The sequence below is a fragment of the Alosa sapidissima genome, chromosome 2 (assembly GCF_018492685.1).
Source record: "Alosa sapidissima isolate fAloSap1 chromosome 2, fAloSap1.pri, whole genome shotgun sequence".
Lineage (NCBI taxonomy): Eukaryota > Metazoa > Chordata > Actinopteri > Clupeiformes > Clupeidae > Alosa > Alosa sapidissima.
In genome coordinates, this window is record NC_055958.1 from 4628465 (window position 1) to 4644002 (window position 15538).

General features: G+C 39.1%; 1 protein-coding gene and 2 long non-coding RNA genes across 6 annotated transcripts in view; 1 reads left to right on the forward strand and 2 right to left on the reverse strand.

The window, feature by feature from the left end:
* Nucleotides 1-489: 489 nt before the first annotated feature.
* Nucleotides 490-15538, reverse strand: part of LOC121694640 — a 23458-nt gene continuing 8409 nt past the window's right edge. Inside the window, exon 3 of the long non-coding RNA XR_006025857.1 lies at nt 490-1094. This is a non-coding gene — a long non-coding RNA (uncharacterized LOC121694640). The remainder of the gene's footprint in view (nt 1095-15538) is intronic.
* On the forward strand, nt 6695-8225 carry LOC121694594. Its single transcript, XR_006025832.1, has 4 exons — nt 6695-6899; nt 7513-7582; nt 7675-7812; nt 8099-8225. It is a non-coding gene; the product is annotated as an uncharacterized LOC121694594 (long non-coding RNA).
* LOC121693911 (E3 SUMO-protein ligase ZBED1-like) overlaps nt 7969-15538 on the reverse strand; it is an 8326-nt gene continuing 756 nt past the window's right edge. The window contains exons 2-18 of one of the 4 annotated variants that reach the window (XM_042073740.1): nt 14943-15081; nt 14220-14781; nt 13336-13465; nt 12669-13216; nt 12429-12573; nt 12117-12348; nt 11886-12020; nt 11689-11751; nt 11191-11604; nt 10603-10907; nt 10035-10479; nt 9849-9925; nt 9565-9745; nt 9145-9390; nt 8876-9047; nt 8642-8788; nt 7969-8416 (exon numbers count right to left, since the gene is read on the reverse strand). In XM_042073740.1, coding sequence (XP_041929674.1) covers nt 11425-11604; nt 11689-11751; nt 11886-12020; nt 12117-12348; nt 12429-12573; nt 12669-13216; nt 13336-13465; nt 14220-14544 — 1758 coding nt within the window. In that variant the 5' untranslated portion in view covers nt 14545-14781; nt 14943-15081 and the 3' untranslated portion in view covers nt 7969-8416; nt 8642-8788; nt 8876-9047; ... (4 more) ...; nt 10603-10907; nt 11191-11424. Of the gene's footprint in view, nt 8417-8641; nt 8789-8875; nt 9048-9144; nt 9391-9564; nt 9746-9848; nt 9926-10034; nt 10480-10602; nt 10908-11190; nt 11605-11688; nt 11752-11885; nt 12021-12116; nt 12349-12428; nt 12574-12668; nt 13217-13335; nt 13466-14219; nt 15082-15538 lie in introns of all 4 variants that reach the window. The other 3 variants (XM_042073751.1, XM_042073773.1, XM_042073761.1) reach the window with 3 other exon arrangements.

Genomic DNA, 15538 nt, shown 5'->3' on the forward strand with positions numbered 1-15538 from the left:
GCCATTTTTGTAAAGATGGCTGCGGTCAATTTCAAACTTTTTTGGCTGAAGTAGCTAGCCTAGCATGGTCCATTGAAATGAATGGGGGCGGGACTTAGTCACTCTCTCCAGTTATATATAATACCTCCATGGTGCCAACCAACCCCAAAATCAGTGTGCCAACCTACCCCGCCCACATTAGGTCAAACTTTTTTGCCCAAATGCTGTTAGTCTGCTAATATCAGTCACCTCAGGTTTTCAAACTTCATTTTAAATTATAGATGAGTCCCCTAGCAATCAATTATAATAAATATTTTTTTATATCCCTAACTATACACAAATCCGACGAAACACGGAAGTAAAGCAGCGCCGCCATTACTGCGTTGCCTTGCTGCTAAGGAAGTAGCGAAGTAATGTGTTGGTCCTGTAGGCGGCTGTAGCAGACGTTAACTGTAGATGCAAAATCTTCTTTTTCTTAATTTTTATTTAGCACGTATGCTGTCCAGTGATGCCAGGAAAAGCGTGTTGTGTGGTCGGCTGTTTTAACAACAGTAAGAATATACAGACCTAGAATTAAACCGTTTGTGAAATTCACAAACCTTTGTTGCACATTGAGTGCCCATGTTTACAGGCTTACGGATTACACAGAGTTCCTTGTCGAGTGGAGGACCAAGATGTGCGTTAAAAGTGGATGAAATACATACGATTAATAAAATAATCCTGTAAGAACATGTATTTAACTGCTACAAGTGGTCGTGGCTAATAGTTATTTGCAACTTCTGAAGCTTGTGATATTAGCAACACAGCTACTAATGATAGCATTCGGCTTATTGTTGTCATTAATTAATACACGTCTTAATACATTATGTTGTCAATAAATTACCTTCATTGGTAAGTTTTGGCCACTGCCTGACATCTACCCAATGTTCCCTTTCACCTGACATTTTTTCATGAGCAGGATCTCCTATTTGATATTCTCTTGACAGGATGCTTTCATTGAAAAGCCATTAGAAGGCACTGGCAAGTGTCACACCGTCACACTCCGCAGGCACGCAGTAATGGCGGCAGGCAAGATGGCAGCGCCCATAAAGTTTGCGGCGGATTGGTGTATTACCCTTCTAGGATGTATTTAGTGGGAGGTGCATATTCTAAGTTTTGACCCTACAAAATCAAAAAGTTGTTATGACCTAAAGGGTTAATGACCTGGAGACCAGTTACATACGTGAGTTTACTCAAAGTCCTTTTAGGCAAGTCCCTCCACTCGGCGGCCATGAACCAACGTTTTATGGGCACTCATCGGGCACAGTCTTTGGGTCGAACTGCGCGTGCGCAAGGTCTCACGACACCAATCTTGCTCCAGCGGCGAGATCACAACACATGATTGGCACGATGTCTTCACAACACACCATATGATTGGCTCAATGTATTCACATGTCGACGTTTTGCCGAGGAAGGGGTGGGATATGTGTAGACAACGGCCATATTGGCGTGACAAACTAGCCCCATGCATTTCTATTCATGCGTCTCTGGTTTACTCTACTCAATAAGGCTGTGAGTTTAGTGTTGGAATTTTGTTGCAGCTCCCTCTAGCCTGGATATTAACAGTGTTTCAAACTGCCCCTGTTCCAACCAGCCCCGGTCTCCCCTAATAGGTTGACTGTTTTTTAGCCATTTTCTTTATATCAAATCAGAATGCTTACACTCTTCTAAGACCTTATAATTATGGTCACTGAACATTGTGATCACAATGTGTACGCATATTTAATGAGATATTGCCTCATTTGCATATTTTATTTTATTTTTTAGGCAAAGTGTAATACAAAAAGTAGGCCTATTTCTCTTAATATGAAGATTAATCTGGTAGAAATGTATAGGGGTATCTATAAAGGGGGGAAAAGTCCCATTCACCTGTTGTGTGATTAGTGTCATCTACTGTGGTCATTTTCAGGACTTTCGTCCCGGTATAGAGATTTTTAGCCTGGAAACCTTAGGCAGGCCGAGGCCAGGCTAAGAGATTTTGGCACACATCCCACATTGTTCAATGGGGTCATATGTAAGGGATAATGCCCGACGATGTGTCCATTATCAGAAATAGCCTAAATGGACGACGCAGAGGCGTTACTTCCGCGAAGTCCATTTATTTCTGATAATGGACGCATCAAGCATTATCCCGTTTATACCATGGTCACTTACGAAATAAATAAATATGAAATCAATTATTAATACTAAATGAGTTTTAGAGCTAAAATCGTTAGTTTTTTCAGCAACACTGTGGAATGTTGATAAGTCACAGCTGAGCTGACTAACTCAGGCGTTGTCAAGCAACGCCATAATAATTTTATAGGTGTAGTAGGCCTATATCACTTTTTAAATGACACCCTTTTCAACCTAGACCATGGTATAGGCCTAATAGTCTATAACAGTTGAGATATTCTCCGCTAAATGATACAAATCTTACCCAGGACCTCTACTCTACTGGATCTTCAGGTGCTTTAACCATAGACAGTAGTGATGTTACCTGTGAACCCCCTGCTTCGAAGCGTGTATCAAAGACATGAACCAATTTGGAGTGAAGCGTATCGGAGCTTGATTCGTTTTGTGATAATCACATGATCAGTGGCGTCCGAATCTTCGTTTCCCACGTGACTGCTTCGAAATTTAATTCAAAGCATTAAAGTTGCGCGACACGGGGCACGCTGTTGTGGGTTGTTGAAAAAGGAGAGCCAACAGAGGGGACATTCCAGAATTAGAGGACATTTGGTGTCCCCCCCTGATATTTCAAATACTCAAGTCCAAAATAACAAACATGTTCACATAACCTGCAAGTGAAACTGTCATAAAGCAAAACATAATAATCTGCTGGGGAAAAGTAGTTCCTTTACATGATTAAAAATACCGATTAGTTCTGGAACACCCCTTAAAATGGGGGTTTTATCCTGTCCCCGGCTCCTGATGACCAACTTTTAAACCAAATTGAACAGCTAAAATAAGTCTTTAATATATTATCTTTTGCAGTATTTTGTGGATACGCATCTATTGTATCTGTAAAAAAGAATTTCTTTGATTGTAACATATTTTGAATACTATTTATTGTGCCATGAAGTTGTGTCCCCGAATGTGCACGCAACCCTGTTACCAATACCATTTTTGCCTGTCTGATAAAGGGTTAAAATATTATGTCATATTACAAACAAGAAATGACATCATCCAATCATTTTCAAAAAACATGGGTAGACCAAAGGTGAGTGTCCTCTTCCAATTTTAATATTTTTTCAAACTTTTCTGGGATAATTGAGTATGTAAAGCTTAACCATGCAACCCTGTTACTCATGTTTTAAGATTAATGTTGAATAATTTCAATTTTTATTTTCTGTATTTGTATAACCACATTGGTCCTTGACCTTGGTAAAATAGCTAAATTTCACAGCTAGCTTCTGTTCATAAGGTAGATGCTATACTAGCATTAATTCGCAACCCTGTTACTCGCAACCCTGTTACTCTAATTAAAGTAACATGGTTATTATCATAGTTATCAGGGTATTTTTTTGTTAACTATGATATATTTATAATTAAATATGCTGAGTTAAATTATAAAAATGAATTTATTTGTATAATTAAACATTATTTACATATTTGAAATAAATTGCCAGATGTTGTTCTGTTAGTACAGCGTAATTGCAGCATAGTGTGCTACAATACATGTTGAGATTCAATTACAGCTGAAAATAAACACATTTTGGTTAGATATTTGTGATTATTTGCAATAGATAGGCCTAATATCAGAATTTCTAATGTATTTCTACAGATTTATGATGTTATGACTCAATTTGCAACCCTGTTACAAAAACATTTTTATTAAAATAAGGATAAATAATGGTAAGTAATTTTGCTATCACACAAAAAATTACATCTATAGTCCTTAGAACAGCTTATATGATTATATGCACAATGTATCTGAGCATATTTGAGAATAGATACTGGAATTATTGAAAAAACTGCATGTCACTGTTCAAATGGAAGATAATTAAGCCTTTGATAGTTAGTCTAATTAACATATATAATATATATTAACAATCTTACCTGAAATCATATGACTATTCAGTGTAAAATGACTTCATTTATTGAATGAAAAAGGATTTACTGAAAAATATTTAAAATATATACTTTTTTCATGCTATTTTGTATTTGTAACAGGGTTGCGTAACTACATGTACACAGCAAATAAAACATATGAGGTGGAAAAAGTACCGTTGATGCCTGAGCTTGACAAATTATATAATTTAGTAGTTTATGACCTATATTTCTTAAATATTCAACATAAAATGTTAAAATAGAAAATAATTATTTAAGAAGTGTAAATGCCAAAATGTCCTCTAATTCTGGAATGTCCCAGAGTCAATAGTGCTGCTGACAGGAAAGCTTATAGCCCGGGCTTTTAGCTCCATTGTTAGCACGCTCGACTCCCGTTCTAAAGTGCGTCTATTTCGCGGGTTCGAGTCCAGGCGTGTGCAGGACTGAATCGCAGTTTCAACACAACCCAGATTACAATTGGTCTAGGCTACGTACTCAATATAATCACAGAAATGTGTGTGCAATGTGCATGCCCATTCTTTATTCATCTCTCTCCTAAATTGATGTGTTTGTTTACAAATACAAGAAATGTTCACAGCCAAAATACTACCTTTATTGTTTTTGTATAGAGAAGATAATTACATTTGTATTTATACAGGGTACAAAATATGCTTAGTTAGGCCTATTTATGACATTATTTATTTATCCATTAATTCATGCTCAACATTTATTCATCTTCGACTCAAAGACATTCATGGCTAATGTCTGAAACACTTCGTGACACAATGCTATCCTTAACTTTCACTCGCAGAGGTCCTCATAGAGTTCTGAAGCTTCGAGTACTGAACTTTTTTTTCGATACAATTGGATTAAAAGCTTCACTGGTTCAGAAAGCTTCAGTTCGCCATCACCAATAGACAGTAGCCCGGCCATGTCAATTAACAGGAAACTGGTTTGAAGACTTTAAGTAATAGTGCACCGAGCCCATAGGGCTTTAGTAGGCTTATGTTAGGCTTTTCAGGAAAATGAAACTTAACTAGAAATGCAATTCCAAGGAATTACCAGTGCATGAAAATGCTAAAGTTGTGATGTAAAATATCATGTATAGTTAAAACAGATAATACAGAGATTACTACGGTGATGCTAGGATAGACATGGTGGTTGCATAGCTTAATAAAAGTTGATAGTTTAAAAGTAGACTGTTTAAAAGCTGAATGTAGATAGTTTAAAAGTTGTTGATAGACAGTAGATAGTTTAAAAGTTGTTGATAGACAGCTAGTTTAATAGATAGTTTAATGATAGTTTAAAAGTAGACCGTTTAAAAGTTGAAGGTAAATAGTTTAAAAGTTGTTGACAGACTGGAAGTTGAATGAATGTTGATATTCAAATAGTTTAATGGCTGTGTATAGGTAGATATTTGACGATAACGGAAAGTTGGAATGGCTCTAATGTTTGCTAGCAGTTATGCAGATTTTTAACTATGCTAACCATGCTACTTAGCTAATGTTTTATAGCAGTGCTAGCAATGCTAACCATGCTACTTAGCTAACATTTTCTAGCAGTTTAATGAATGTTGATATTCAAATAGTTTAATGGTGATAACTGAAAGTTGGAATGGCTCTAATGTTTACTAGCAGTTATGCTAAGACTTTTAATTCTGCTAACCATACTACTTAGCTAATGTTTTATAGCAGTGCTAGCAATGCTAACATGCTAACCATGTTACTTAGCTAACTTAACTAACATTTTCTAGCAGTTTTGCTAAACATGCTAACTATGCTAGCAATGCTAACTATGTTAACCATGTGACTTAGCTAACCAAGCTTATCATTTTAGTAGATATGCTAACTATGCTAATTAGCATGCTAACAATGCTAGCATGCTAACTATGTTAACCATGTTACTTAGCTAACTTAGCTAATCATTTTTAGCAGTTATGCTAACTAGCATGCTAACATGCTAGCATGTTAACTATGCTAACCATGTTACTTAGCTAACCGAGCTAATCCTTTTTAGCAGTTTCGCTAAAAATGCTAACTAGCATGCTAACTATGCTAACCATGTTACTTAGCTAACTTAGCTAATCCTTTTTAGCAGTTTTGTTAAAAATGTTAACAATGTTAGCAATGCTAACATGCTAACTTTGGTAACCATGCTAACTAGCTACAGTGGGTAGGAGTCATAGTTGATGACTAGTGAATGTATATAGTTTAAAAGTTTAAAAGTTGAATGTAGATAGTTTAAAAGTTGTTGATAGACAGCTAGTTTAATAGATAGATAGTTTAATGATAGTTTAAAAGTAGACCGTTTAAAAGTTGAATGTAAAAAGTTCAGTAGTTTAATGGGTTACATTGTTTAACAGTGGATTATTGTAGTGAGGACTTTTATTTTGAAACAGTTTTGGGCAGAGGAAACAGTTGAATAGGATGTGTAGTCTTAATTGACCCAGATTGTATGCTTAAAGTGCCCATATTTTGACTATTTTTCAACAAGTTAAAATAGGTCTATGAGTTCCAGAAAACATGTCTCTGAAGTTGTTTGCTGGAAATAGCTTGTAGGAAACGATTGTTACCTACCTCTATTCCCCTCTTCTTCAGCCCCTTTCCGAGTATGCAGTTTTCTGCTGCTCATTACATATTCATGATCTGCTGCTAATTTGGCCACGCCTCAAGCTTGTAGAATCTTTGCCCACGCCCCACTGACTGTTACCACTACTACTACGTTAACTTTTACATGGACAGGGCGGCTGTAGTTCAACCATACATGTTTGAACCAGAATCGGATCCTGAAGGAGGGGAGTCTCCTGCAGAACCCGAGACTCAGAGAATTCAGCAAGACGCTTCTGAATGGTTAGTGAAACTTAGATATTAGTCAGTGTTTAGCCCGTGAAAGCTAACGCTAGGCTAACGTTAGTCTAGCTATCGATAGCTAACGTTAGTGCCAGGTCAGGCACGATTATGAATTAATTCATTATTTATTAAACTTAATGAATTTGTATTCTCACAGTAGTAAACTATATTGTGCTTCTTGTTCACTAAACGTGAAGTTAGAAGTGTCTTCTAAGCACCCCGCTGTTTCAAGCTTCGCTCGGTTGACATTGGCCAAGGTGGTTGGCAGATCCTGCAACCTGCTCTAACTTAAAATAACGTTACATTTGTTCACAGTAAAATTAGGGAAGGCTCCCACGCCATTGCTACAGACCGAGTGTTCCTAAAGTACAGTAGTATTTCTCTGTCATACTGATGAGGCTTGCATGTATGCGCAAGATATGTTGGTGTATACTGGTGTGTTCGCATTGTAAACTTGAGAAAGTCTAGCCTAGCACTACTACTTACTATTCACCCACTTAGGTCAGGCTGAGAAAAAGTACTAGCTAGCTGTTTGTTATTGTGTAACAAATATAGGGTTTATTATTTCTTTAGCTTTATTCATGCAGGACTCCTTTTGTATGTGTTTGTTTAGGTGCACATGTGGAAATTGTGCAACAATGCCGTCAGAGTCTGAGAACTTGTGCTACCAGGAGGTACCACAGGTAACGTGATCTTTCCTCTATACTTATGTTTGCAATATATGATTGCAGATAAGATGCCACTGCAGATACTTACCTTATGTTATGCATAATAGGTTACAAGATGACTGCAGCAGCTGGAAGAAAGACCATCCAGGTTTAGAACCCGTTTGCCGAAATGTGTTCTCACTGCAGAATGCATGCAACATTTACAGAGCTGACTACGGTCCTTTACAGCTACGGGGAATAGAGCAGTGAGTTATCTGTAATAACCTACTTACATTCACTGTTCATACAACATAATAAAGCAAATATAGTCTGCCGAAGCCTCTTTCAGATTTTTTTTCTTGAACTTATAGCCAAGTATTTCCTTAGCAAACTGTATATTACACATAAATTCACATGAAGCATTTTACACATGCAATAAACATTTATTTACAACGGTCATTGTACATAAAATACAGTTTTGAAGGATTCACTGAATCAAAATGGTGACATACATTATAAAACCTGTTGACTAGCAATGTTCATTTCTCTCAGTCGTTACAGGTATTTGGCCTACAGAAGTTTTGTGAGCTGGTGCTGGGGCTTCCTTGGTCGAAAAATACGGGTAGTGATCCCCTCATGTGTCGTACTTCGGATTTCCAGACGCCCAGGGAAGATACGTAGGCTTCAAACTCCCGCCCCTTGATTGAATCTGGAGACGTAGCTGGCGATGACCTCCTCCTTGTCTGGATGCTCATATTCTGAAGACAGGTCCGGCAGGATGTTTAGCTTCAGAATCTCGTCTCCATATGATGATGGGTCAACAAAGACTTTCTCCATGATCATGTCCATCATATCATCCATCAACATACCCTGTGCAATACACATACACACAAAAAAGTTAATCACTAATATAATTTACTACATTATTTAACAACTATTCATATTGACATTATGCACGTGAAATTTTAGTTTCTCAGGTATTTAAGTAAGTTTGTTTGGTTTTATTTATTGTGTTGAAAGTACTATTGCAATACTTTGCCATGTAACATGTTGTTGAGTAAAAAAAAAAAAAAAAAAAAAAAAAAAACAACTTACGGAATGTAGCGTCTCTTCACTGGTCTGGCTCTGCACTCTCCCTTCCTGGATTTTGGAAAGCTGAGTTTATAAAGAGGATCCCCTGAAGATGTGGTGGCTTGTCCTCGATTAGCGTTCTCATTGTAATGCAGTGCAGCCAGGTAGAGTCTTGGGAGAGTAAAAAGAAAATCAGACATGTAAACAATTTCAAGGAATGGGAAAGTGTTCTCAAAGAATAAACATAGTTTCATTTACCTGTACAGCATTCCAAGATATGGATAGACAACATTTTTGGGTGCAAACCGCAGAATGACGCTATGGAACGCCTCCAAAGAGGACGTCTGGTAGTGGGGACTGAGTTTAGCAATATCCTTTAGGACAGTCTTCTTGGTCAGCTCCTTTTCTAGATGGTAGAACGCAGGAGTTCCTGCAAGACAAAAACATTATATAGTACATATCCTATTTATGGTAATGACCATAATTGCAGCTAATATATATAACCAAACCAGTTGAATGAAACAAACTTGCTGAGAGCCATTTACTCTTGTCCCTAGTTTTTCGGATTGTGTGGAGGCATTTTGGGAAGATGGGGTCCTCATGTGTATGGACATTCTGAACATGGTTCAGGAGGGAGGTCCATTTAGCCACTCTCTCTGGCCCCGTTTTGGATGATGCAGCTGTCCAGTAAATGTGGTTTCTGATGGCTGGAATCCACTTCACTTTTTCACAGTCCTTTTTTTGGGTAATTTTAGCTATTTTCTTTGAAAGTCCTACAAATCAGATTTTTATTATTTCAAATAACAGTTAACCCAATATGAATGTGTCGTCATGTATCTATGTGTACACTCGTCAGGTATAGGCCTACAAGGTGCTTTTTTATGTAACCAATACATTCAGCAAATATTTATGCAAATTCCCCTCACTAGCAACAAAAGGAAGTATACCTTTCTCCATGTGCTAGACATGGTAGAATTGGGTGAGGTTTTCCTCCCTCAGGAATTTTTGAATTTGGGGGTGTCGGTCGGTGACTATGCAATCAATAGTTACCCCTCGTGAATCCAACAATGATAGGCTCCTCTTCAAGCCCTCTTTCTCCATGTAGGAGCTTCCACCAACCTCATTGCTCTGTCAGAAAAACATAAGTATGAATCCATATTCAGAATGTGTGCCATTGACAAAAATTATAACTAGTAAAAGAAAATGGTAAGATTTCATTCGTCCTGCCCACCTGAACCAACTGGAGATCAACAATAGTGTTGGTGTTGAGGTCCATCATGGTATAGCTACCATATTTTGCACAGTGGCCTGTGAAAACATCGTCACAATCTTGTATTGAAGTCTGTGGTATGCGTTTATGATTGTAAATTAATAGACTATCAAACATATCATAGTTATAGTATTTTCAAAAATATACCTGGAGAGTCAGCCCTCATGTCCCCACACCGAGAATGACTTTCTTATCTTGGCTGAGCTGCTGCAACATCATGTCCTGCGATTTTTTCCAGGTGTGCACAATAGCTGGTTCCACAAACATGGCACATGTCATATCAACAATGGAGCAAGCAATTATTTACTCATTCTTCATTTACCCTTTGGAGTTTGAAGAACGAAGCTCCACTGATGTATACTGCAGCAGAAAGCTGTACATTCCCAGCTGGTGGTGGTGAGGCTGGCTTTTCCAACTTCTGAATTATTCACAGTGGTTGCAAAGCTGTTCCACTGATAAAAATGTCCCAAGCCTTTTGGATTTTACAGTGCATGAACGCTTGCATACAGCACACACCTCAAACAGTTCCATCAAACAGGTCTCATACACTATGTACTTTGGAACTGCCTGTGTGGAAGTAAACGAAGCATCTCTGGGGGGAAGGGGGAGACAAAGAAAAACTAAAAATATAGCAGGATAGCTGAAATAGACAATAACAGCAAAAAAACTGACAACTGAAGCTATACATTTAGACTACAACATTTCTGTAACTTACGACATGAGTGTTGACTCTGCCAAAGCTGATTCTGCAGGGTCAAAGATTGACCCTTGAGAAGTAACCATTGAGCTGCCCTCGAGAGGGTCGATGTCCTCCTCCTCCTCCTCCAGGCGAGGTCTCTTAGACGGACGCTTTATGGGTGCTGAGCTTAGACAAGGCAGTGGGGCTATGAAGGGATCAGTGGACGTGCCAAAGTCCTTACAGGAGACTAGGGTTGGGTATCGGTTGGGTTTTATCCGATACCGGTGCCTACTCGGTATTTTTTAAACGGTTCCGGTGCCTAAACGGTTCTCAAACCGGTACTTAAAAAAAACAAACCAAACACACTTTTTCAAAAAACAATACCCTTTTATTTCCAGGGCCAAATTGAACACAATATTAACTTAAATCTTTAAACAAAATAAATACAAGTACCATATGGTAATAATAAATAAACCAATATAAAATAAAAATTCACATTGATAAAACAATATTGTATCAAACAATATAATAATAGGCTACTGGAGATTAATACTATTAAAATAGATACAAATATAAAATATAAAACACAAATATAGAACAAGATATTGCACAACAGTATTGCACCTTTAAAGAGGCTTTTGTGACTGGTGAGGACACTTTACATCAGTTTTTTTAACAATTCTTCTGCAGGAATATTACCATATTGGCCTTCTCTGGCAATATGCGACATCTCTCCTGGCTTATAGCATGCCCAGCACAGGAGAGAACCCTCTCAGAGGGGGTTGATGAGGCCTGCACACACAGGTACACCTCTGACAGGACAAACAAATTAGGGAGGGTATCCCTCTTACTCGCCCACTAGGCCACAGGGTGTTGTCCAGATGGGATAGCTGGCAGGCCTTTGGACATCTCCATCTCTTTCTGGACCTGCTCTGTGATGGAGAGGGCACTGCTTGTTGTTTGACTTGTATGGAGAAGTTCTCTGTCTTCATCCTCAAACAACTGCTCCAAGGCTGACATCTTGTGAGCTCCTCTTGGCTGGAAAATACAAACAAGTTTAGTATAGCACAAAAAAACAACTATTCATTGTAGACTAGATAGATAGTATATGGTTGAACTTACATGTATGCCTCCTTGGTCCTCCTCCTCACCTGCCTCACTCTGATGAGGGTCCTCTATTGGAAGCTGTAGACACAAACAGATTGCCCATAAAACAGCAATGCTTAATTACAGAAACTGTAACATGGGCATGGACATAGTGCATATGAAAAAAGATGAGCAATTAGTACACTGTCTCTGACAAACATGCAGTAAAATACCTGAGCTGCCGTAGCATTGTCAATCACTGCTTTCTCAAGCCTATCCCAAGCTTCCGCAACACTAACTTCCAGCCTTCCTTTAAAGCGAGGATCCATCAAAGTGGCCTCCTGAAGGAAGTTCTGAATGTCTTGATCCTGTAATGAAAACATGGTTTAGTGTCTAATGGGGAAAATGGTGTAGTTTGCCTTCTTTCTTTGTGAACATAAATATTGGCTGCAAATGAAAAGTACCTGATATCTTTTCTCGAGATCTCCCCAGACCTTCTCTTTTATAGCAGCCATAAAGACATTGTCATCATCGGAGGTTGAATAGTGTGCCTTCAGCTTCGTGAGGATTGGGATGATTTGGCTGCATGTGGGGGACTTGTTACTTGACACGCAGCAGGTTGAGGTGTACAAGACTTTCATGCATTTCATGAATTCCTCTGCCTTCTCAAAATCACTCTCTGTAAGCCTTTCTAGTCTGTGGAAAATAAACAATAATGTTAAGAACAAAAGGTAAATTGATATTGTTGCAAGTGACCCTCTTGTCCATCACCTCACCTGTCCCTCTCCATTGGCCTCCTTAGCCTTTGATCAAGGCAAGCTGCCTGGATTGCAGGGAACTGCTCCACAAACCGCTCCACCATGAGGTATAGAGAATTCCAGCGAGTCCTCACGTCCAGGATAACATTATGCTCTGGCAAATCTAAAGCACAGACATTTGAATTACAATAAACAATAGCTTATACTTAAAAGTATTACTTTTCAAGATCTATTTAAAATGATATCTATGCTATTTACTGAGGAGTCGCTGCTTTTCTCTCAGAACAGTTTTGCTCATGGTGGAGCGCTTCAGCCACACCACCACTGCGCGAATCTTTGCACACCACCTAGTTACAGCTTGGATGCCGTACACCTTCTGTGCTGCCAGGTTGAGTGTGTGGGCAAAGCACCCAACTTTTAAAAATTTCAAGTTTCTCAGGGCAGCATCCATGTTGTATGCGTTGTCTACTGTGGCAGCTATGACTTTTCCAGTCAACTGGAACTCCTCAAGAATACTGTTGATTTCCTCTGCCATCACTGGCCCTGTCTGGGACTCATAAACTGCTTCAGTGCTCAGCACTTTCTGCTGGATGCTGCCCTTGTAAATGTAATGGACAGTCACTGTTAGATAGTGGTCCTGTGCCACGCTGGTCCATCCATCGCAAGTAATTGCAATTTTGATGACCTGCGCCAGCTGTTTGATGACATTCTGTTTTATAACAGAATACCATGCAGGAATAAACCTGTTGGAAATGTCATCCCTGGATGGTGGTTGGTATCTATGATTGAGAGCAGTGATCATCTCCCTTTATAAAAAAATACACATGATATAATTAGTCTTGTACACAGAATATCTTCATGGTACAGAGGTGTGGCCTACACATGCATCAAGGAAATTCTATTTTGATATAGCCCACATTTTCACCTGAAAGATGGCGATTCCACCGTGGAAAATGGATGAAGCCCCATCACCACAAATTTGGTAACTGCCCTGTGGATTTCCTCTACCTTTTCTTTGGTTAGTGCAGCCTTCTTAGCCAGGGTGAAAGGAGTCACTGTGGTAAACCCAGAAATAAAAATATATCAAAATTGTTTATAACACAATTGTTTATAAGACCAAACTCTTCAGGTTACTACTAACAGCCTATTCTGCTCAACAGCTCATAACAATTATACCCCACTTCCCCCTCTCGATAAATAGGAGTAGCCTCGGATTGAGTAGGCTGTAGCCTCGAACAACAATTGTCCCCCTCCCCCTATCGATATAGCCTCAAACACAGGTATAGGAGTAGCCTCGAACAATTGTCCCCCTCCCCCTCTCGATATAGCCTCAAACACTATACCTTACCAACCTACCGTTTCTGATTAAACTAAACATTGCGCCGCTTAATACTGATGTAAAACACTGAAGTTCAACGTTTTGTCTTCACATATTATGACTTTTACTTTAAGCAGAGAAATATCTGACACTAAGCAGAAATATTTAATACACAGTATAGCGTCGTATATCGAGTGTAAGCCAGGTGTAACCTCGAACACAGGTCATGTAGCAACAGCTAGCCTACCATCTTTAGCTAACCTATTTGTTGCGTCCCTGTGTAGTTGCAAATTGCGCCTGCTAAATCTGGTGTTGAAACTTAGTTAAAACATTTTGCATACATACACAACTTGTTATAAGTTTCATATTAAGCAGAAAGTCAGCGGACACTGAGTGGACATAGTACACGTTCACTCACGCTGTTGAATGGCAATGATGTTTGCTAGACTGACATGCATGATTTGCGGTTGGCATTAAATTACTAGACTTACCCGAAGAGGAAAGGCTGCTGCTGTCATCATCATCATCGGTGATGTCCACCACCACACTGGCAGGGCTGGGACTCTCTTCAATTTGTCCGGCGAGGCCGACACTGGCTGCGGCTGCTGAAGTGCTTGGCCTTGCATCACGTAGGCTTTTAAAGACGGTGCACTGTTCAGCTTTTAAATAAATTCCATGTGTCGCCAGATGTTTCATTAAATTTGACGTATTACCTCGCTTGCATGCACATGTTTTGTGGCATCTGTTGCATGTAGCAGAGTCTGCATCCTTAGAAGTGAAATGCAGCCAAACCTTTGAGCGTTTTGCTTTCGGCATCTTCACTGATCCTCTCACCTACCAGTTCTGATCAACAAGTGTGCTGAGTAGCGGTACTGACGTCACGCAAGTTGACACCGGAACACCAGGGGGCGGTAAAAAAAATTCAGGCACCGAAATGAGGCACCGAAATGTTCGTTCTTATTCGGTCTGGTTACTACCGCTTACGTCGGAACCGGTGCCCTATTGGCACCGCGTTTCGGTACCCAACCCTACAGGAGACAGTAGCCTGGACAGCTGTAAGTAACAAAAGTATAGTTTCTATGATATCAAGGCATTCATAGGACTAAAGCATGACAGCACTGTCACAGTATAGATTCAAGCACTAAAGGCTGCAACAGTTCATTGTTCAGTCAACACTTGATCAAAAGCAAGTTTAAATCTATAAAACTACAAACCTTCACTTTTGTGATGTGAACAAAGAGTCCTAGAAGACAGTTGTGTGCCAACACTCTTTCTTTCAGGGGGCTCAGTCTGGCAACCAATATCTTTTGTAGCTGGTCTTTCTTCTGTATGTAACATTAATGATGTACTGACCTAAAAGAGAAATTACATCAACTTCATCTTACATGTATGCCAACAGCAACATCAAGTAAAAAAAGGATCACTAATAAATACAATACAAGAGAAGAAACTAATTACAAATAATGGTTGGCTTTGAGTGTACATTGTCCAGTGATTTAGCCATTTAAACCATACAATCGTTATGATGTGGTGGACAAAAATCTAGGCTACTGTAGCAGCTGGCTTGACGACCAAATTTGTTATCTCGCCCACACACACACTTGTTTCAAACTGACTTTTTGTTGCGCAACCCATTACAGCATAGAAATCTGTTAGAAATGCACAACTTTCGAACGTTTCTGTCGCTGGAAAATGGCTTTGCAGGAGAAACCAAGCAGACTTGTAAACTAACTAATGTTAGAAGCTAGCGCTAGCTGTTAGCCGCCTCGGTGTCAATGGCAAAACACTGCTACAACACACACGAGTTCAC